The following is a 24,202-nucleotide window of genomic DNA, read 5'->3' as shown; positions in this document are numbered from 1 at the left end:
CATCCCGTCCCGCGCGTCCGTGCTCGTTCGTTCGTCGGTGGCGCGGCGGCGGATCGATAGCGGCGCGACGCGGCCGCGACGGTAGTGCGCGAAACACCGTGAGCGACGGATCGGCGGTCGTCGCCGCCGTCGTCCTCGTCGTCGTCCATAGTCGTCGTCGTCGTCGTCGTCGTGTCGTAGCCGCCCCCCCCCCCCCGAGTTGCTGCTGGGAGCAGTGCGCGAGTCGAGCCGGTCGAGCGTCGGCCGAATGCCAATTACGTACGCGCTATCGCGGGACGTGCGTCGTCGGCGGTAGCTGTGTGCCGTCCGGCCGCGACAGGTTACTCCCGGAGGGGGGTTACTCCGGTTCACCGGCTCTCTCGGTGTCGTCTCCCCGAGGCGCGCGCGAGGGGCACGTTTATAGAGTCTCGCGTCTCGCGGCGGCGCGGGTGCGGGTGCGGCGATGAGTACGCGGAGCGGGAAGCAGCAGCGGCAGCCGGTCGTTGCGGTTATGTCGGCTGGTGAGGCGCGTTGAGACGCGCCGGACATGTCGGCGATGTCCTGGGGCACGGCCGCGGGCCGCCGGGGGACGCCCGCCGCCCTGCTGATCGTCGCCCTCGTCCTCGGCCTGCTGTCGGCCACCGCCGTCGCCGAGAAGAGCAAGAAATGTGAGTAGACCGCGAAAGGGGTATACGAATATAAATATACTGTTTTGCTTCGGCTAGTGCAACGCGCCGCCCGCGGCGAGAGCCCGGCGTGCGTCCGCGCCGCGCGGCTGTCACGTGGCGGCTGTCCGGACGCTTTAAGCCCGTGTCACACTACGTATCGCGGACACGGATCGGATTGGGATTACGGATCGCGGATCGGATGTCAGCCAATCACAGATGAGCTGCTCGTCTATAATTGGCTGGATTACGATCCGCGATCCGCAATCTCAATCCGATCCGCGTCCGCGATACGTTAGTGTGACACGGGCTTTAAACGTCATGTGTGCGGATTGCGGATCGGCTCGCGCCAGTCGATCAAATCAGAATTAAAGATCCGTCGCACGTAGTGCAAGGGGTCTCCGTTGGGCCGCGAAACACGTTGTTACTTGTCACGTGCGAACGAGGGTTTTAGACACTTTTTAGGTGGTTTATCGATTCCGTCGCATATAGGCCAATGCACCGAGAACGCTCGAGCGCGTTCGCGCGCTTGACTGTGTTTATATAAATAGTTAAGTAAGAATATTTCTCGGAATTTCACGTGGAATGTATTGGATAAAATACCTAATCTGTTCCTGCAAATTGTGTAGCGCACGCTAATAACGGAGTGCTCGAATCTACGATATATGTACATTGCATACTTGAAAATTACATTCGTGCACGGAAAAAAAGAATATTCTTGATTTGAAGATTATCTGTATAGGGGAAATCTTGAAGTGAGATTATATTGCGTTAAACGAAGGAAACTTGTTTTAAGTGAAGTCGTTTTATATAGTTCAACCGAGAAAAAAAGTTGAAACAAAAAGACGAAATTTTCTTATAAGAAGATTACAAATTGTTTTCTTTTTTTACGTATATAAGTTCTGATTTGACACTTCTTTTTTTCTGTGCGCCAATCGAAATGACAGAGTTCGATCAGTGCGAAGAATTTAATTTCCGAACATCGTTTAACGTGCCAGCTAGAATAAGAGCTTCTGACGCAATCTCTACTCTTTTCCTGTCCAATTTATGTCTGAAAATATCTCGAAATCTTTATACACAACTCTTTATACGCGCACGCACATGCTTTACGGTGGTCGCGATAAGAACACGCGTGCCGCATGAAATACTCGTGGGAGGGGAGCGAGTTTTAATACTCTCACGCGTCGATTTTTCCCCGCCGGTCGGCGGGGCTTACAAGTTTTTGGCGGGCGTCTTTCATTCAGGGGATACGGCCGAACGGTAGTACGCGCGTAGTACGCGTGTAGTATGTGTTTACTACACATACGTTGCGTGGTAAACCCCCCGGCTGGCCCGCCTCTCGCGCGCGCTCGACGGAAAAGAATGAACGCGACCGGTCTCCGTCGACGGCCCCCGACGCGACGGCCCCGATCGAAATCGCTGTTCGACGCGAAACGACGGGTAGGTAAAAATGCGGGCCAAACTGCACCGCGGGAGGCTGCAATCCTGTTTTTCGTAAGAAACGATCGTTTCTTATAGATACTTCGCGAGATATTGCCGCACTGCAAATCCAAGTGTGTTATTTTTACACATTTAAGTGTGTAAATCGTGTAGTCGCTTTTTGCGCATTTGTGCGCATTATATATTTTTTTTAATGTGTAATTTTTACACACTTGGCTTTGCAAATGTGTAATTTTTACACACTTTGCTATGATTAATCTACCAGGACACTGAAAAAGCGCCCTCTGAACACAAAATTAAATTTGCGATCGAAACTGCCTCGCGTTCGGGCTAAAAGATTAAAATAAAATTGGTAAAGACGCTTGTCACGAGGGAGGCCGAACCATGGCTGGAGTGATATATTTCGCAATAAATTCTTTATAATCCTTATTATCCTTATACATAGCTTTGCATATATGCAAAGTGACTATTCGATGCTCCGTGTACTTTTCTTTATGAAGTTCACATCTGTAAAGGGCCTTCTCTGGTCCTTTTTTCCTTTTTGGATAGGAAGGCCCAGAAGGTCATTATTTATTTAAGAAAGTGTTTCTTACGAAAAATTGCGCATTTAAGGGTTAAAAAGGGATGCTTATTAGCATCAAATGTTAAACCGATTATTGATTTACGTGGATTTATCGTTCCAATCAAAAACTGTGTTTTAAGACCGATAAATAATTGGCGCGCAGTTTACTGAGTTGAAAAAAGTATACAAGATTTACGCAAAAATATTATTATTAAGCTACCAAAATTCAGCTCGACCGAAAATGGCATCTTCTCTAATCGATTGTGAAAATGAATTTATTAAAAACATTATAATTAATATTTAAGAAACTTGTAAAAATTGTGTAAAGTAAAAAAATCTTAATTTTCTTCTAAAAAAGAAAAATAATCTTATTATTTCTTTTTGCGTCATGGCGTCGCTTTCGCATTATGTATATATAATCACGTATATATATAATCATATATAAGAAAAGTTGCGATATTCTTCGCGGTAATGGGGAATACGATTTTTTTAATAATTCATTAACAATCGGTTTTGCTTCGCGAGCAGCTTACGTCGCCTTTCCTTTTTAAAATCTATCGGAGATCCCGCCTGTTAAGTGCTCGGGGAATAAAACACAGTGATTAAACGTACGTTTATCGTCTACCGAAGCCCGAATGAAAAACTTAGGAATACTCGATCCGGGAGGTCCCAGGAAAAAAGTTAAATTAACCCCAACTTTAATCGAAGCGGTATAATCGACGGCCGCACGTAGAATCCTATCTTTTTGATGAAATTGCCTCGTTATCTGAACTTCGTGAGTGCAAAGGCTCGGCGGCCCTCTCCTCCCCCCACCCCGCATCCCGCGGATCCGGTTAAAGAGAACAGCACGCCGCGTTAACCTCCGTTAGACACGCTCATTAACACGGCGCACGATTTTTTTTGCCACTTTTGCCTTTACCCATCATCGAGTCGCTCATTTGCCTACACAGCATTCGGAACCTCTGAAAAAGGATGCTAAATTTTCGGGAAAAATTTTTTTTTTCAATTTCCGGGAACTTAGCAAACGCTCGTTTCCGTTTTCACATCCACGTTTATTTTACACATACTGAAAATTTTATTACGCGCGTCGCGCGATTTTCGACGACCGAGAACAATTTTGCGCTGCGCGGCGCAAGATTTTACGAAATTATAATTTCATCTTTATCAAGCTGCGAAGTTCCACCGCGCGCAAGTCAAATTAGCATTTCGCTAATTTACTTACGTTGAGTTTCATTGTGCGCGAGAAATTCGAGGGACAGTGGTATTGAGTGCAAAATTTATGAGCTACCTCATCTCTGACGAACTGACGAGTTTACATATTTAATTAATCTTACTCATTATCAGAGTTGCGGGAGATATATATAATATATTATCACGTGTGTGTATGGTTCACACGTCATATCTTATTATATACGCGCGTAATCCACACGTAACGTATATCCTCATCACGTAACGACGTCTCTGTTTTTGCCAATTGTCCAATCGACTCTCGCGGATGTTCTCGGCTCTTATTCTCTTATTTTTATCCAGCGTAGGTGAAGTTCTTGTTAACTTCCGCTTTCCATCGCAAAGGGATAACCTATCTTCCCTCCCTTCTCCGAGACATAATAAACTTTTCCTTCTTCCTCTCTACCACTATTACTTCACCTTACACGTTTCACAGGCCGGCCCGCACAATGTATTTCCGTTACGCGAAATCCTTGGCAAAAATAACCATCCTCGTCCGTGGACGAAGTAATAAAAGAACGTAATAAAAGATCCTTTCCATTACTCCCCCGGGCGTTACTCGTTAGGACTTTCGGCGGCGCGGCGAGGCTGTTGGAAATATCGGCGCTTTTCCTACTTTTTACTGCTTCCCGTATCTCCGGGATTTTTTTTCAGTCTTATAACGTTTCCCCTTCGTTTAAATTTCTCCTCGCTCGCTTTACGGCGGACATTAACGCACGTTCGCAGCATCGACAAATTGAAACTCGGCGCGACCCCGCGCGAAAATCATAACGCGCGATGATAAGCCAATCGCGTCCTCGTCGCGTATATAACGTTAAACGAAACCTCTGTCGCGCTTCGGCGCGCGTTTCCGCGACGAAATTATCGTAACCGCCGCCGCGCCGCGCCGCGGGCCGGCCTGACGAAGTATCGGCACGCGAAAATTGCGGTAATCACGCCGGCGCGGCGTTACCGGGGACAACGTTAATTGTTTGCACCGGCGGCAACCAGGCCGGGATTACACCCACGCCTGGTAACACGGGTCGGGAACGAACGCGGCGGCACCGGCCGATAAACGAAGCTAATTACGCGACAGACGAATTAGGTCGGGCAGCGCGCGGCGCAGCGTGCGGCGCGGCGTTTCAACGGGGCGGCCGCGAATGATCGATCGATCGATCGATCGATCGATCGATTGATCCCGCGGACCCGGGATGGGAACGATCTGATCGTTCGGCGATCATTAGCGCTTGATTGCGCCGCCGCGCTTATAAAAATCATCTACGCTCGAACGAGCATCACGATTCCGGATAGGCGACGCGACAAAAATGCGCCGTCCGATTTTCTCCCTTTTTATTTTTTTTTCGTTAATATAATATAGCGTTTCTCGTCCCGACGAATGACACAAATGCCGCGGAAAATTGAAAAGCCGCAATTCGCCCATTATGACACTGGACCGAATTAATAAAGCGGGGGGAGGACCGTCGGATCGTATTTTCGCAAAACGAGACCAACTAACGATATTTTCATTTATGATGGTGATTCTGTTTCGTTGTTTGACACAATATGTGATGCAGATGCAAAACTTCATATTCTCGCGAGCTCGCTTTGTACGCGCGCGTTTTTTTTCTTGGAAATATTGCTCTCGCATTCTAAAAGTCCATATATTCCAGGAATATATTGTGAAATATATATATAACAATATTTCGACGCGTGTGTGTTGTCCTTCGTATAGGCAAATTTTCCATCCGTGCCACCGCTGTCGTATCGATTTTATTTTTTATCATGCATGGACAGTTCCAAGGGAATAGCTTTTCCTCCACTGTTTCGAAATATTTTGCGCATAACATAATTCAAGAATACTACATGCATATCTACTAGATCATATCGTATTTTAAGGATTATTTGAAATTGTAATTCTCACACACGAAGCAAGGCAATTAGAAACATGTTTTACGTCTTTCGTTACTTTTATTATAAATATATGTAATAAAAGGTTCGAATGCGCCACTGCTTTAAATATGCTTCGCGTGTGTGAGTTACGATGTCAAATAATTAATTAAATTTTCATAATATATATTACATAATATTACATAATTACATAATAATTAACATTTTATGTATCGATCATTTATATATTATAAAAAAAAAATGAGGCTAAAAATTTAAATAAATAAATATATAGTATTTAATTTTTTATGCTCTGCTTCGAATTTCGATAATTTCTCCCGTGGTTAAGACAGCGCTTTTTACTTTTTGGATAAGTACTAGAATAGATACTAATAGAGTGGTATTAGCGAAATTTTGCTTATATATAGGAATTCGACCTAGTGTCTCCCTCCCAGCATCGATTTTGTCATCCTGCAGTATATAGATCTTCGCCGTTAGATACGATCGCACTCGAGAGAGTGTCCCTGTCTTTCTCTCGGACACCGAAGTACACTTGCTCTATATTTGCAGTGCAGTCTTTCAAGGGCCCGCCGCTCCGTGCCTCGCATCCATCCCCGATGTCTCTGAAACCGTGTCCTCTCGAGTGGCAGGAACGTGCAACGACTTTTTACTGTTTCTCACGCTTGAAAACAAATCTAGCGAGCTGGATACAATTAGGCGAGTCGCTGTCGACGCGATACGTGTCGCGCGACGTCCCACAGACAAACATAGTCGTAAAGTTTAAGAGGCACGAATATAAACCCTTCTTAACGAAAATCTATGTATATAGCGCAAAAAATATAAATGTCTTGATAAGATATCCTACTTTTCTCTATAGAAGAATGCGATGTCATTTTCTGAAAATAATTCAAAGTACGTATATACGTAATCCAAGTGTCTCCGCTAATTAAATAAACTAGGGTTCAAATTTAATTACTAACAGATTGATTAATATTAGTTATAAAACGATAAGAGTCCTTCGAGACGCCCGATATTATAATTTACTTGAGATCCAAGTATCTCGTGCGATTTTAATGGTCGTTCTCGCTGGAATAGCTCTTTAATTGCCACAGCACTGTATTATAGCATTGGTATATCACTGCGAAGCAGGAAGTACACTGTAATTACTTGCTGAGCTTAGCGCGGGAACATTTATTACCTCGAGCGAACCGAGTGTCGCGTTTACCGCACGATGATAATTTTATATCTTAAACGATATCGCGCGCACACACACACACACACACACACACACACACACACACACGTTATACTTGTCACGTATCTTTAATTAACGCGCAATATTTGCCTTAGCGTTTCTCGCCTACGGCGGCTTAGAGGGGGATCGTCGTTGATCCTGTGTTCTCCAGTCAAACTTAGGGCTTAAGTCCGGAAATTGCGAAGCGCGATTAGAAAGCCCTTGAACATTCGAGCCGGATTTTGAAGCTGTCATGGTCAAGTTTTGAATAAATAACTGGGACTTACGAACATTGGGGCGCGCGTCGATCCTTGGTATATATAAATTTGCACTAAAGGGTATACTCAGAACGGTGATGTGTTGCGTCAAAAGTCACGCAATTTTTCTCCATTTAATTATCAAGTAGTTAATCTCAAACTTTCCGTAGTTCGATGTACTTATAAGCTTCATTTTACCTTTAATAACGTGTAATTTTGCGCTCGCGACTAAAATCTCTTCCATGTTTCTCGTTACCCCCGTAATTGCATCCGGTAAATATATATATATATATATTTTTTTTTCGATGAATATACTCACAGTGTGCTCTTCGTTCGCATAAAGAAATTCGCGGCGCTCCGGGTGCCATTTTCGCGCCGATATATCGCCTATCATACCGGAAAAGGGGGCGACGTGGATGGGATTGGCGGCGGTGGCGGCGGGTTACGAGCGCCGGATCGAAGCCCCGCGCTCGCGAAAAAAGGGAAAGACGGTAGCGCTCGCGCGCGTAGCTGGCCGCGCGACGCGCGAACTTCGATATTACGTTCGGCCGGAAGTGCTGGATTTATGACGGCGGGGCCCATACGTTGTCGCCCCGTGGAACGTGTGTCGGTGGATTCATTTTCCATTTCGCCGATAAGGTACTTAGGATATTGGCAGCGACTTTTTGCTCCCTCTTTACTCCGTCCTTCCCTCCCCCGCCCGCATTCTCCCTGCACCCAACCGTCCTGGAGTAAACGAGAAAAATATACTTAAAAGCGAATTATATGGCTTGTTAAATGATAATGGGAGAATTTTGAGAGAAAATTTATATCTTCTCACTTTAGTTCCACCTGTTTCTTTCTTTGCATTTTTCTCGTTATGCAAAATGTGCAGTTTTACGGCCATATCCCGTCGCGCAGATCGAGAAGTGGGGCTATACAATATTTTATATCCGAAGCAATTTATAATAATGTCAAATCAGTTTGCGCAATTACGGTGCTTATAGTCACGGACACTCAATTTGCGGACTAGCTTAATCACTGAGCCGCATATATTTCACTCGATTAACATTGATATTGCTCAATTAATTGTGAAAGCAGTCGCTATTGACAGCACGCTGAACTGTCAATACGCTCGCACGTGTTACTATTTAAGTAATAAATCAATCGGTTATCGAAGGATGTGCTTGGTCGATCGCGAAAGGATAAATGCGTTGTCCACAGTTGTGGGACCGTTAGGTCTTAATTAATTTTTAATATTTCTATATCGTAAAAATAAATTACACGCAGTCGTGATATGACAATAAATCTTTTCAAGTTCCTCTCTTTTACAATAGCTCCTTTTTTCTAAAAGGAAAACGAATGTATTACAAACTCGTGCGCTTGTACACGTAAATTTAAATAGTGGTTGATAAAGCAATTAATTAAGGCAACACGATAACAGTCAGATCAAATTAATTAAATTAAAATAAAATAATAATTTTAATCTAGTTAAATCTATATGGACCGTGTAAATGTCGATTTCACGATGATGAAAACGGAGTAATTGACCGCGATATAATTATCATTCTAAAGTAATTATAATTCGGAAGTTTATCCGCTATTTCAATTATCAATCAATTATTTCTCGACCGTGTATAAGTTCCCCGTTCTGTTCGTTCACAGTTTAATGCATCTATCGATCGGAGTTTCAGGGATCGTTTCCGCGGTGGTCCGTTTTCCGACGATAAAGTTCCACATGTCGGTTCCTCGAGTGCGGACGATTTCTCTTTCGCGCTTGCAGCGTCGTACCCTCGTGTTTCTTGCGCCCGCGTCTGCCTTTTACACCCTCGTTTTCTTAACCGACGCCCCTCCCCCCTTCCTTCCCAAGAGCCAGCAACCCTTTCCCTTGTCACTGTCTGGCGGCTTGATTTCTTGCTAAACTCCTTCGGCAAGAAACTTCGCTGCCGGAATGGAGACTCGCTCTTTTCCCATTCACTTATCCCCCGGGACAATCAGCGCGCGCGGCGCGCATCAACCGCTACGAGGATACCACCTTGGCAAGCAGGATTCCACTTAATTCCTGCAGGACGTGCACGTGCGATTGGCCGACTGAGCGATTACTTGTTAATCAAATTGCTCGTCAAATTGCGACAACGCGACACTATAATACATTGATATTTTATTGAAGATGTAATGTAAAAAATTACTTTTGACCTTTATTACTGCCAATAACTTTTATAAAAAATTGAACCTGCCAACGTTAATGAGTTATACGTTAATAAAATTATAGGGCGGCGGTGTGGTCTAGTGGTAGAGCGCCAGACTCGTAATTTGAGGAACCAGGTTCGAGTCCACTAAAGCCATGTAACATGGAAAAGTTTTTTTCCGAAAAACCGCGCCCCTCCGTGCAAGATGCGGAGAAAACTGGGCTCCGTCTTTCGGAAGAGACGTTAAACCGTTGGTCCAAAAGAGGAAACAGTAAGGTAGTGGATGAATTGGAGGTTAGGGTTGGGTACGTCCCTTCAAAACGCCCTTTAAGGCCCCTTGGGGTATATAAAGTAAAATTCTTTATCTTTAATAAAATTATATGCAGATTTATACACGTTCAAACAGCTCTCTTGCGTTTAAATATGTTGGCACGTATTAAATACTTTTAAGGTACAATAGTATTAAATGCAATAAAAAAATTAATACTTTTAATTAACGCTAAACTATATGAATGTCTTGTTCATTATCATTAGTCGCCTCAACAAGGAAAGTTACGCTCGCGAAGATGACGATGTACACGAAGACGAATATATATATCCTTATAGCATTTCTTACGCCGATGCGTATCTTACAGTCTTGCATGATTGACGACAGTCGATGTTGTCGGAACCAAATTAGCGATAGGGCGGTTATACCCCCTATATCAACTTCCCACGGGACCTACTTCCGTATCGATGGTTAAAGGGCTGAGAGGCAACTGCAACTCTGAGAGAGAGTTTTCTCAGTTTGGCAAGTCTTGTCAGAGGGAAACGAAGAGAGAGAGAGAGAGAGAATATAAGCCGCAAGCTCGTAACTTTGTGCCGGCGGCTTTCGAGCGTCGTGTCGGAACGACGCGCGAGAATTATCTGGGATTCATAGGAAGGGGGTGTACGGGCCGCGGGGGGTGCCGATTACCGGCGGCACAGTCTCTCACCTGTCGTCCCTCCGTCCCCCGTTTCACCCTCTTTGCAGGGTGACGGCGCGCGGCTCAATTACAGCGCCTTCGGTATCGGTAACCTCGAGACGGCCAATCGGCGTCGACGAATCAATCGTACCCGGACACTCCGATCGGCCCCAGGTATCATCCCGGGGTTTTGAACGTCCTCATCCTCCCTCCCCCCCTCGTCCCGCCGCACTTCACTAAACTGCCTGGGAATTTCGTCGCGGTTCGTCGCTCTTCGTCCATTACCCCCGTTCTCCACAGCGAAGTCCATTCTCCCGGCGTCATCTCCCACCTCCATTCCTCCCCCCCCCTCGAGGCCCCCGCAGCGTACATGTTTTACCTCTCCCCGCTTTCCTCTCTTTCTGGGCGTCGTAGATTGATCGGCACCCGGCTGTATCTCGCCGGGCGTTTTAAAGTGTCGATAACGAGCGGGCATCGATCCGGCCGTCACCGAAGTTGAAGTTGAAGTTGCTCAAGTCGCGCCCTATCGGAATTTCGGTCGTTCGCTCGATGGCATTGTTTATGAGGGCCCCCATTTTCGCGTCACGATCCATGCCGGCATGACATCGAATACACCGAGGCGCGCGTAGGCGAGTATGCGAAGATCACGTGATTACGATGTTAAAAATTAATAGCGTTCTGCAGCATTGGTCTCGTTAACACAATCTTCTGTAAAAAAAAAATAATCTTAAAATCCTGAACGTACGTGCGCAAAAATCAATTTGCCTAATTCAAATGCGAAGTATTCCCTTCGTAATAAAAATTATTGTTAATTTATATCGGAAAGGAAATCATTCAGCCCCAAGTAATTACTTTCGCGCGAAAACTCGCGGAAAACGCTTTGCGTGCTTTCGGGGACACTTTTCAAGTAAATCCCTCCCGTCGAATAAAAGTCTCGCGCGTTCTATACGATTTGTCTCGAGGAGCAGAAAATGTCATGTCCCGGCTTTTATCACATCGCGACGATATATCTTCTTCCGCCTTTCTTTCCCCCTTTTTTTTCCCTCGGCGTTCCCTTTTTTCGTTCCCGCTCGTTTCTCATTGTTGTTTCCAAATTGCGACGTTGGTCTCTCGGTATCCAGCCGTATAACCGGTCCTACAATACGGATCCGGGCATTATACCCCGCGCCACTTTACAATGGTGCAACGACCGAGCGACGACCCCCCCTGCCATCCTCTACACGCGCGAAGAGTAAACTTTCTTCAAATTGGAATTTTGTTGCAGTTCGCTAGTTCGTCCATTATCCTCGGAGTCCTCCCGCCTCGTCCTCGCTCTCGCCTCAAGCTTTTGTTCATGCCACCGCTATCCATCCCCCGCTTGTCTCCGCGCACTCTGCTGACTTAGGGTGTTTGCAGTGTATCTTCAAAGTGTCGATAAGGGATAAACATCGATTTCACGTAAGGAGCAAAGTTACTTTAAATTGGAATTTCCTGGGCAAATCGCTACCGCGTTTCTTTCGTCGCGCGTCGCGTCGATCCCTATCATCGAAGTTTACCCAACTTCGGCGTCTAATTCTCGTCATCAGAATGATGTTTAGGTGTCGAGTGTCGCTTATAATATTTAAGAATGCATTTATAATGAACGCTGCAATTTGTGCAGTTTCCGAGTTGATGCATTTTTTTCTTAAATAATTTATATAGGGAATATACAATTTGACAGTTCTTTTTAATTTTTAGAAATGTAAAACTCTAATCTACATTTTTTTATCGCGGTATACTTATTTTTTCTAGCGTCCTTGTTATCGTGTGTGTGTGTTGCTACACATTATATAAAATAAATACCTATCGTCGCATGAACAAATGAGCGATGTTTATTAATGGAGTTAATCCGCCGATAATAATTTCCCATAGTCTCCACGCGGTTTATTAATGCAATTAATTACTATCAATTCGATAATTGGATACTTTTAGACTCACAGTAAAAGACAACACAGCGTAAAATATTATATATAATCAGAGTAATAAAATATAAAATGCAGAGTGTGGTATTACAATTAAATGTTCTTTGACGAGTGTTTGACGTAACCGCACAGTATTACTAATTACTGTGTAAATGAATGAACAGCTGAGCAATAATAATTCGCTGTTAATAATCCAGCTGCAGGCGAATTAAAGGAAATGTGGTGTAAAAGAGAAAGAGAAAGAGAACGAAAAAGAGAGAAAAAGAGAGGGGGCAGAAAGAGAGAGAAAGAAAGATGCTTTATCGGCGTTGTGGTTTGGGGAGAATGCGAAAGAACACTACAATGCTTGGGGTTGAACGAGATACCGCACGCCGACTGACTAAAATGTTCGCGGACGACGAACAAACTTTCGCCATATTGGATCACGCGGCGGAGACAGAAATTCATAAAGAAAAGAGGAGAAAAATGAGGTATTTCTCGTTGACGTCGGGGGACAGCGTTTTCGATAGAATAAGAAGAGGCGCGATTTAGGATTCCATAGTCTCGTATATAAGGCAGAACAAGAGCGGTGGGTGATACGATGCGAAGTTTACGGAGATGGGCCCGGAACTTTGCTTCTTATAATAAGCGACTTTCCCTGTAGTTGTAAGTATATATTTTTTTTGCGCTTTTATATGCAATTCGCGAACAGAAAGAGGTATATTTGACTTAAGCCCGTGTCACAATACGTCTCGTTTGTTTCTCAAGACGGCACCGTGCAAATTGAAGTTCCGGCGAAAGCAAACCTCGCTCTCCTTCCCGGCTCATTGTCCGCTTCTCTTCTCTCGCCGGCTCTCGTCGTCGCCTCCGACACCGGCGACACGATCGTGATCGTATCGTGTGTAATGCCCCGCGAATCAAAAAGCCATTCCGCGTCTCGAAAGATACGCTGCTATACGATCTTTGCATCACCGCGCGGGTGAGGGATGAAAGAAATATTACAAAGCGTCTAAGTATATTTTCTTTCGAGGTGGGTACATTGCTCCCCGGGGAGGAATAACCGAGCCGAAGCTCACAATGCCGCCCGCGCTACGCGAGTTGCATATAAAGGAGAAGGAAAGAAAGAGAAAAAGCGCGAGGAGGAGGAGCGCGGTTTAATGTATAAGGATGTCTTTCCCACCCCTCGTCTCTCCCTTCCACCACGATTTTCGCGAACATCCGCGAAGGAGCCTCTCCTTTCGCTTGATTCCTCTCCTCCTTCTCCCCCTCCAGCCCCCCCTGCTCTCGATTTCGTGCCAAGATCAAATCGAAGCTCCGACGAGCAAGAAACCGAAGCATGGAAAGTCAGTCGCGCGCGTGCTCTTCCGCCCGAGAAAGCCGTTACGTCGGCAAGGGGGTTGGAGACGTTCCCCCTGATCGAACTTCATGAATTTTTGACGCGACTTTAATCCCGCCGCGCTATCCAGCGAAGGGATGTAACTCTCTTCTCTAGCCGCTCACGACGTTAAAACGGAAAATTGTTGTTTCGCGAGTTTCTCGCCTCAGAGATGTGGCGGTAACGGGAATTTTAAACGATCGCCGAGCGCAAACACTTGTTGGACTTTAACACATTCGGTGACGTAAACGCTACGCGTATAGGCAGCTTATTACTTATAAATACATCGTGTTGGGTAAGCATGCGGAGGCAGAATATTTATAATGCGCGTACTTGAAGAATTATATTGTATTTCTCAGTTACGATCGCGCACGAATCTATTTAATTAGTCACGCGCGAAGGAAAAACCGGATGTCATTTCGCAGAGCGCCTTTCTTTCCGCATAACGGCGTATACGGTGGATTTTACGAAGTCAGCAGCACCGTCGATGATAGACTCATTTCGAGCGGCCGAACATTGAAATTCGACGCGCGCGCGCTTGCACTTTCATTATGTTGCTCCCGTCGGCACGATTTATCTTCCGCGGCGTGCTCGCGCGCGCGCTTTCAGCTTTGAAATTTTTCTGACGTGCGAAAGGTGCCCGCGGAATTCACCTGCCATCGTTTGTCTACGCGAGGACGTGAAATGCACTATATATACAGTACTGTACACGTGTCAGACACCGGCGACGACCCCGTGCAGCGTATTTTAAATTCGCGTGTCGGCTCCGTCTCAAATGTTGACGTTACGTTACGCGCGCATTGCACCGAAGCCACGCGGGCGCTGCTCCTTTGTGCAAAATCCGCGCGCGTTTGCGCCGTGTCGCGCGACAATCGAATTAAATATTTCGCTGCAATCTTGAATGAGGCAGTTGGACTCTGAAGCAGAAAAAAAACTCAATTAAAAAAATTCACGTAATGAAAATTTAGAAGCACTCCAAGTTAACTTCTCATGCGAAAGTATCGCTTCAACTAAACGTATACGTGAATCTTCATTATGATATAGGAACTATGTAGGTATATATCGTGTTATTATTTCTTTCGTAAAGAACTTTAGTCAAATCAGTCACAAAGTCCGTCGTTCATTCAAGTTATTAAAATTTCTAATTAAAAAATATTTTTTGTATTAAGGGAAGACTAACGCGTATTGCTAAGAAATCTTGATGACGCTCGTCTCTCGCCAATTTTTCAATTGCCGGCGCTTTAACGCGGAACGATAACCCAGATGCGTTTTTTCCCTCTCGTGTGATCCCTATATATGCAAATTTCGCCGTGAAAATGTTTTCGCGCCGCAAAGACGGTCCTTTGAAGAGCGTCGCAACTTTCGTCCCGTTACCGATCGAATGTTAATTGTGTGCAGCGTTACGTTACGCACACCCTTCGCCGGGTTCGGGCTGGGAATGCGCTTTTCGTGCACTTTGCCGGCAGGGAATAAATTCTGCGGCCGGCGGTTTCTCGGTCAAACCACCGCGGCCTTTGTCCTCTTCACGCGCGGGAAATGCGCGGGTTTTTCCTAAAGGGCATGCATAGCCCGCATAGCTTTCGCAGTTAATTAATTAGCCCCCAGGCAGAAGCGTATAGCAACTGTGTACCGAAAGTGCGGAGCGCAGAGATCTCATGAAACCATATTTGTCCCCCTTTTTTATGTGATAAGAGAAACAGGTTTTCTGTTTGAGAAAGAGAAAGAGAATCCTTTCTCGCATTGGCGAGGGTATTATATGTTAAATTAAATTGTCTGATGTATACTTTTTATTATATTATGAAATTTTTTACGAAATTTGCAGTTTAAACTCGACATCGCCTAAATGCGCATTATAATTCGGGAGTTAAAAATATGTAAAATTGATACCTGACAACTGAGATAAAGCAGTAAAAAAAAAGTAATAACCGATCATATATCGCTTTTTCCATGGCATTTTATTACTTTCGGAATTGATCTTTAGTATACCTTCGCAATGCGAGATATACACGAGACTCGTGCCGAGATCTCAAGAGTGTGACATATCAGTGACATATCACCTCCCATCCGCGCGTTCCCATTCGACGTCTCTCGATCGACCGTCGCGTCGACCCGTCGTGCCGGCCGCCCGCCCGCCCGCCGCGCCGGCACAATTCCACCGTGCGTCGGGGAAAATCCCAGCGAGCGATTCTGACGGCATGTTTGTTTCGTTTGATTCACGTCTTTTGCTGGCCGTTAATCGAAATTCTCGATAATCGAGATTCGCGATCGAAAACGGCACATCGGACGTTTTCTTCCCTACGGGCGCGGCGGAGACGGTCGGGTCGAGGGTCGAGGGGACGGGCGGCGGGGTAGGAAATTGAGACTGCATCCATCATCCTGCAGCAGCCGCCGCCGCCACCGTCTCTCAAAGAAGTCGAGGGACGATGTAGTCTCACGGCCCTATAGCCGAGAAGACGGCTCTCGCTTCGCCGACTTAAGGTAAATGTTGTCTCACCTCGCTCACTGAGCGCACGAGGGCAGTGTAAACAGATCCTCTCCCGGTCATATTTAACGTTTCCTCAACGCCCGGCAAGAACGAGCGAGCGAGCGAGCGCCTCGCCCAGAACAGGACACACACACACACACACACACACACACACACACACACACACTTGTCTGGGAAGAGATTTTCCTCTCGCGACTTTTCCCAATATTAAAGCTCGGCCAACATCGTACATATCGTACGGGCGAGGGGGAGGGGGGGGGGTACGTAGACACGCGACATGTTATTTCGAATGTGACATATTAATGGCGAGATTACTCTTGATTTATCTTGACCCCGCGAGCGCTCGAGATTGCGAGACCGGAAAGATACGTCCACACGCGCGGCTTCTCCAAATCCGCGGGATATACTTATCTTTTTTTTTGTCACTCCCTTTATTCCTTTATATATGTATATGGCACCTTGGACTATACGCTTTGTTATTCTTTTCGGCTGATGTTGGCTCTGTAGATTACTTCCCCCTAAAATTTTCAATGTTAGCCCAAAACGCTTCAAACTTTTCTTTTGGGTCAACCTATTTTGCGCTGGCACGCCGCCCAGTCGCGAAGGGCTTACGGTGCTCCTAAAAATCTGGCCCAGGGACGACAGTTTACAAGGGAATGAACCCAGTCGCTTGAAATAAATGCTACGTCATGCGCCAGCAAAGTTCTCCGTACATATTTCACGGGAAAATTTCGCGGGGTAGGTATTACGATTGCCCGCTTAAAATGCAACAGGGAAGAAAGAGGCGAATTTGAAAAGCAAACGTTTAAGGAGTTTGAGTGTTCTCGTAACGATAAAAGCTTTTAGTTTTTTCGCGATGCGCGCCTTTCAACACCGATTATTCATTCTTACTCAGAAAAGAGTAATTTTATATCACTCGGATATGCATATATCTCTTTTGTCCCTCTCCCTCATCCTATCTCCCTTGTGTGTGTATGTGTTCCACGAAGAAATTTAAAATACAAAAATTTCCGCTACCGGTATCGGGACGGGGAAGAGCGAGAACGCGATGCGGGACTCGAGATGGAATGGCGGCGAAGTTCCGACGAATCGACGAGCAACGAAAAAACGAGCCGTTGATTAAAGACTTTTTACATTCCCCTTTGGCCTTTGACGTTCCGAGCCGAGCCGCGCCGCGCCGCGCCGCGCCCGAACATCGACTCTCTCTCCCGATACGCGCGCGTTTCTCGAGATCGAGCGGGTCTCTCGCGTTCCCCGTGCTCGATCGACTTCAAAGGAGTTATTCTCCTCTCGTCTAGGAGTGCCTCCATTCGACCGGGGCGGGCCGCGCTCTCCTCGCTTTTCTCCTACACGCGCGTGTCTGTCGTTCACGTGTGCGCCTCACATCCGCGTGAAGGGACTCGCGTTCGCGACAGGTAGGTCGTTCTATTCCTGAGCAGCTCTGAAATGACTTCCGTCTTGTTTCGTGGCTTATTCCTACACGCGCGAAACGTCTGGAGCGACAGCGAGACGTTTCGCAAGATTACGAGAAAGAACGGCATCTAGTCAAAATATATCGAATAATCGTTTACCTGATGTATTACTTTGTTGAAGTACTCTTGAAATTGTAAAAACTTGATTTAATGTAGATAGGTGTGTCTATGGCCGGCATTCGTAGTCGGTTCTTATTTCAGGACCGTCTTAAGTAATGTCTTAAGATGCTAATATGGCTCTGCGATTGGTTCATGACATCTTAAGATTGTCTTAACCCTAGAGAGCATTCCTTAATTTTCTCATACGTGAAAGGCCAAACGGGGTAATTTATTACCCCAAACTTGTACCGTGTGTATAATGTTTCTATAATTTGTTGTTAGACAACTTTCTAATAGATAATTTTGTTTGTTTTTTAATAGGGAAGACGATAGTAGTCATATCAATTTGCGGTAGTAAGAAGAATAAACAGTTAAAAAATTTCGAAGAACAAGAAAACCAAAAATTGGGCTGAAATGACTATTTTTATAAAAAATGCTGTAGTTTTTCATAAAATTTACCGATTTTAAAATTTTCAACGGATTTTGAAAGACGAATAGACAACCTTCAAGGGCATGTGATCGATTTTTTCGTTTCTAAAAAAAAAAAAACATTTCTTTGAACATCTGAAGTAGAGGAAATGATGAAAAACTGTCGGATGGGAAAAATCGCAAGAAATGGAAAGTAAAACAGATTCTGTCGATTATTATTTATTTGACAGGTAGTCAAAAGTTATAAAAGTATATGGAAACAGTAAAATTAACTCCACAAAAACTTTACAAAGTTTTAATCAGTTGCTGTGCAAGAACAGTAAAAATGAAATAATTGACCGAATCTTAAACAATTATACATGAAAGGGGTAGAATTTTCCGGGGAGTGCTATAAAGTGTATAATTTTTTGTTACCGATTTTCACAAAAAATCTGAAATTTACTTTAATGTGATAAATGTCGAACGTAAACGGCCAAAGGGGGTAATATGTTACCCCAAACGATTTTCTTTTTCGGTTTTCAACTGCTGCACCGGATTTAACGCACTCGCTGAATGACGGAGGTCGACTGCCGGATGACTAAACTGAATTATGGTTAGGGTCTCGGTATGAAAACTAACCTTCCTAAGTCAGGGGCGTAATTTGAATTTCGCGTGGGGTACCGTATTACCCCAGAAGTGCTCTCTAGGGTTAAATATAAGAATCGATTGTGAATACCGGCCTATGATGCATATATTTTTCGCGAAACCTTTTTTGCGTGAAATAACGCACATTCTTGCAAGGAACTGGTGCAACAGCGCTTTCTTTTTGCAGGTGGTTTTAATTAAAACACTTCACCGAGAGATATCTGTCCATATATATAATTTATAGAACAAACAAAGGAAAGGCCTGTCAGTCCTGTCACTAGAAATTCATGGATCGTAGGGTCAATATATCTTAGTCCGGCGAACTTAAGGGAGTTAAGCCGCGTTAGTAGTGTCACAGTCGTAGTTAATTAAGGGTCCTTTCTAGGAGCTGATTGTACTAACGTTCGTTAGCGGTAACTCCGGTTGACTAAATGTTGTTCACTCGTCTGTGCCACAGATAGGTCTGCAATCTGGAAAGGAATAGAGAATCGCTAACCGAGATGGTTTAATTCAAAGTGCTTCTACTACCTGTGGGGATGCCAGTGAAACCAGATCAATATCCATAATGCGACCGTAATTATAATCTTATTGCCATTAAAGTACGCGCGCAGCTGATTCATTGAAACCGTTATGTATAGGTATATTTTGAAGTTTAACAAAAAAATTCCAAATTAGCTTTGGAAAGATTTATCGTATTTCTTCTCAATAGATAAAACGCTATACTTCCCGCTTTAAACTCTCTCATGCAGCGTGCGCTGCGACGAATTGATGGAGAATAAATTTAAATTATCAGCGGAGACGATAAAATCCAGGCGATGAAATAGCCGGGTGGAAAGAAACGGAATTTTCTTGAAAGCCGGACGCGAAGGAGCGACCACTTCAGCTGTTTCACAAGAGAGATTCGACCCTATATCGTCCCGATACTGCATGGGATTGCGAGGATCGTGTTCCTAGCCGGAGACTTCATACCGTTCTCATATATTTCTCAAGCGTCCCCTTCACGGAGTCGAGGGAGTCGCGGAAGGTCGAACAACCCCTTTCTCAGAGATCTCGGGTAACGATAAGTAGAAGGAGTGGGCGAACAAATGACGGGCTGATCGACGGCAGAAATGGCCTTTCAATGTCCCTGCAACGCGAGTCCATTTCGCGTTTTTCCGACGAGATAATCCGGCCCCGGCGATTGGTTTCCCCGTCTAATAGCCTCGATACACGGACGGGTCATCCATCCCTGAGAGGGGTAAGCGGCAGTTTACTTAAACTCGCGCCTCGAACTACATTCCTGAAACATTCATCAGGCGAACGGCGTTCCCCGATGCGCCTCGTTGCGAGAGATTTACCTACCTATCCGCCCACCTATTCGTCTCAGTCTCGTCCTCCTCGCGAGAGAGTACATTACTTGATAAATAATGGACTCCGCGCACCTGAAGAGACAATGGGACCGCGGCTTTCATGCCTACTTTGGCTAGATTAAACCTCCGCGAATTAGACTGCGGCTGGAACTCGGTGAGAAAGCGTACCATTTACGGGGAGCTCAATTTGCTTTATGCAAGTTATCCGTTTCTCAGTCGTATTTACCTTAATAATTTTAAATAATGAAACATGATTTTAGCACATAATAATGATTCTATTAAGGAGAATTAAAAAATTAACAATTCAGATTTATATAAACAAAGATGTGATAAATAATCAGCATTTGATGAAAATCTGATTTATAGAAATTTAATTAAAATTTGATTCCTCCAAATTTGAAACGATAATGAATGACTCTCGATATATATCTTCAATTCTTTAAATTATTTCGGCGAGAAAAATATCGCCATATGTGTATAGGATCCTTGACGAGGGCCTACACCCTGAATCATAGGAATCAGCCAGCCAGACGCTTTCGATCTCCTCTTGTTAAGCCCTACCGGTCTTCCATAGGTTCGGCCTAGCGTTTCTCTCGCCCCGACAAGGGTCTCGAAAGCTCAGCGATCACGGCGAGCTTAAAGCCGTAACGTTTGCGGTTCACTTTTCAGCCGATCGCCGCGAGATTTATTGCGGCGTTCCATTCGATTCGCAGATTCCTGAAGGCTCGAACGAGCCCAGGGTTTTCGGTCGGTCGAAGGCCATCGCTTATGGACTAACCTTTCTCATTTGTTTTCCAATTTCTCTCGCCCTACCGCGAGTTTCTTCCTATTTAATTAACAGACAAGAGGGCTAACTCGAATTTATGGTTGCGGTTGATCTTAATGAGGAGAGCGTTATTAATAACAATGGGTCTTTAATAAGGTTTCGTGGAATGAACTTGATATTATTGACTGGTACTTATTAAAGACAAGCTCAATTTTGTAAGGATCTCCAGGGGTCCCTGGTAACCACTCGAACCTTTGACCTCTTTTTCTTGCTCGTCTCTTTCTCACTTAAAGGCGATGCCGTAAACGGACACCTCCTGGTAACACGTTTGAAAGTATCATTAAATGGAGTAACTTTTACAAATTTCGATTCAGATTTATTGTAATACTATTGGCAATTACAAAGCATCTTTATAACGGCCATGACACAAAAAAATTTAAGCAGCAAAGCGTTAGCAGTAAGAAAATCAACAAGGATTTGTTACGCTTACGTTATGTCTTAAGTTCTTGACTGCGATTGGCTGATTTGCTTACTGCTTAAGTTTTTTGTGTGCCATGACCGTAAGATTGCCAATGTTAATTAAACCACGTTTGGTATAAGTTTAAAGTAAAAATAGCGAGAGGATCATGTTCGGAAAATGTTAAACGATCATCGGAACTCGGATCGCGTTCTCAATTATGCATTCTTGCCGTTTTTACAAAAACGATATTTGCAATGAACGGCGAGGGCTCACGTCTACGTTCCTCGACGCGCTTTTGGCGCGCGGCGAACGAATAATAAACGAGACATCGGCCGATTCGAGGCACGCGTCTCGATCGTTGTCGTCGTTTTCGTCGTCGTCTTCGCGTCGTCTGTATTCATGACGCTCGCGCGCTCACGAAATATCTCGCGGCGTTTCCGGTCCGGGGAGTTATCAAGGTGTATGTGAAGAAACAAATCGAATAACCGTAATAGCATTTTCCATCGTCGTCGGGCGAGAGGAGACATCGCGGCTGTGTATAGGAAAATTCACTCCCGCGAAATGGCTGGTGGCTGCGTGTACGCCGACTTACCCTTCCCCGCGTCTCGCCGGGGTGATAAATTCGATGTACGTCTTTTCGCCGATACCCTCCTGAGAGAAGCCGCCGACGGTTCCACGAAGGATACGCCACTGTATATTTATATCGTTGGAAGATGCATTTCGTCGCGTATGCGCGCGCGCGCGCACTTACACTTACACTTACACTTACACTTACACTTACACTTACACTTACACTTACACTTACACTTACACTTACACACACACACACACACACACACACACACACACACACACACACACACACGCACGCACGCACGCACGCACGCACGCACGCACGCACGCGCGCACACACACGCACGCACGCACGCACGCACGCACACACACACACACACACACACGCACACACACACACACACACACACACACACACACACACGCACGCACGCACGCACGCACGCACGCACGCACACACACACACACACACACACACACACACACACACACACACACACACACACACACACACACACACACACACACACACGCACGCACGCACGCACGCACGCACGCAGTGCGGATGACGTAAGATATTTCTTTATTCCGCGCGCAGCCTCGTAGGCAGGCTATCGCATGCGATGCCTTCGATTTTTATTACGATCCATCATAATTCAAACGAATGCGAAACAGGATGAAAATTTGTGACGTCGAGGCGTCATCTTGATATTTCTCAGGAAAAAAGTATAAGTTCTAATAGGTGCGTTAAGTATTCATAAAACGAATTTTTGCGTCTTATTACGAACTTGTGCCAAAATCGCTAAATATAAAAGTATTTTTTTTACGATTATCGAATGAGTTAATGATTCCTGAATTATAAGACATTTATTGCTAAACTACTTTTTTGCCGATTTATTTAAATATATTCCCTAATTAAATATAATTAGGTTTAACTTAATATTTCAATTAATATTTTAATCGAATCGAATCGTTATTTATTATTTATTACACGCTCTGGGACGTGTCCCCCTAAAGCGTAAAAACATTTGTACAAATATAAAAAAACTGAATTTAAGATATTACGCAAATAAGACAAAAGCAGCAAAAAATATGAGAAAAATAATAATAAAAGAAAAAAAAATAATAGGACAATATTTCAATTCGTAGGTTAAAAGAGAAACATTTTACATTTAAGATTAAAAATAGAAAATATTTAATAATCGACTTTATCATTTAAGAGGAAATATTATACAATTGAAAAGAATCTAGAATGAAAAAGACAAGAGTAGCCAAGATGCAAATAAAACGCATATTTGTAATGTTCACGATGGCCGCGCATACTGAACACCGGTCTTTTACTAAGCTGTGGCGTCCGTGGTTCGAATCCCGGCGCGCGCCGAGTGACTGAGCCAAGCGCGGTAGCGAACTAGTGAGTAAAAGATAGAGAATCATATATCTCCGTCCTTTCTTCATCCACAGTCCAGCTCCTTGTGTCGCCTTTTCAGTGGTACACATAGGCGTTTCCCTAACTGTGGAGATAAAAGTTCTGGGCGCTATATTCTAGAATATTCGCCATTGTTCTAGCAATACGACATCCAGCGACAAGATATATTTTTTGCTAAATCTTTTTTTATGCCGTTAAAATTATACGAACAATTAGAGGAAGGTGGCAAGTCAGAAGAAAATATATTTCCATGTTAAACGTGCGTGAATAATATTATTTATAGAGAGGTATTTTTAACACTAAAATTATCGAAGATTAACTTATACTTACTTCTACCGAAGGGATCAAAATAAAAAAAAAGAGAAAACAAATTTACTAATAATTAATTATCTGTATATTTCAATAAAAGTCAGAAAAAATTTCAGAAATTGTGATGTTTTAAAAATGTATAATAATTATTTCAAAAAATGTCAAACAAGACATTTTGACTCCCTTGGTAATTCTAGTATTAAGAATTAAGCGTATAAATTCAAGCGGCTGAATATAATAGCGTATTTTCAGAAATTAAAAGCCAGCAACGTATGAGGATGGTTACGCGGGGAGATGGATAAAAATGTACGCTGGGTAAAAATGTTTTCGTTACGCGTTCGTGATTTTCAGGCTCCGCCAGATCCGCCACTGGTTGCGGCTGGTAATCTCGCGACCGTCGTTGCAATTTTCGAGGCCATAGCATTTTCCCTCCGTTTCCAGCAGACTTAGACGTGGGGAAATGATGGCGTTTCATACTCGAGCCGGCTGAAGTGACTCGGAATAAAATAGGATTAGCTCGCAATTGCGCGCGACCTACTGATACGAACTAACGTTATATTATAACGTTTCATCT

The 24,202-nt window shown here is 44.4% G+C and overlaps 2 protein-coding genes across 4 annotated transcripts in view; one reads left to right on the top strand and one right to left on the bottom strand.

Annotated features, from left to right (window-relative positions):
• Positions 1–24,202, bottom strand: part of LOC143900686 (uncharacterized) — a 211,514-nt gene that overhangs the window by 14,966 nt on the left and 172,346 nt on the right. The gene's annotated exons all lie outside the window — the stretch shown is intronic.
• LOC143900657 (uncharacterized) overlaps positions 1–24,202 on the top strand; it is a 180,714-nt gene that overhangs the window by 6,039 nt on the left and 150,473 nt on the right. Inside the window, exon 1 of one of the 2 annotated variants that reach the window (XM_077412263.1) lies at positions 72–647. The exons of the other annotated variant lie outside the window; for it this stretch is intronic. Within the exon in view, the coding sequence (XP_077268389.1) occupies positions 527–647 (121 nt within the window). The 5' untranslated portion in view covers positions 72–526. Of the gene's footprint in view, positions 1–71; positions 648–24,202 lie in introns of those variants that run through there. 2 annotated transcript variants of the gene reach the window in all.

Source organism: Temnothorax americanus, unplaced genomic scaffold, assembly GCF_048541705.1.
Source record: "Temnothorax americanus isolate GAGA-0224 unplaced genomic scaffold, ASM4854170v1 Scaffold10, whole genome shotgun sequence".
Lineage (NCBI taxonomy): Eukaryota > Metazoa > Arthropoda > Insecta > Hymenoptera > Formicidae > Temnothorax > Temnothorax americanus.
The sequence above is the reverse complement of the archived record's forward strand: the minus strand, read 5'-3'. Positions and strand labels throughout refer to the sequence as shown.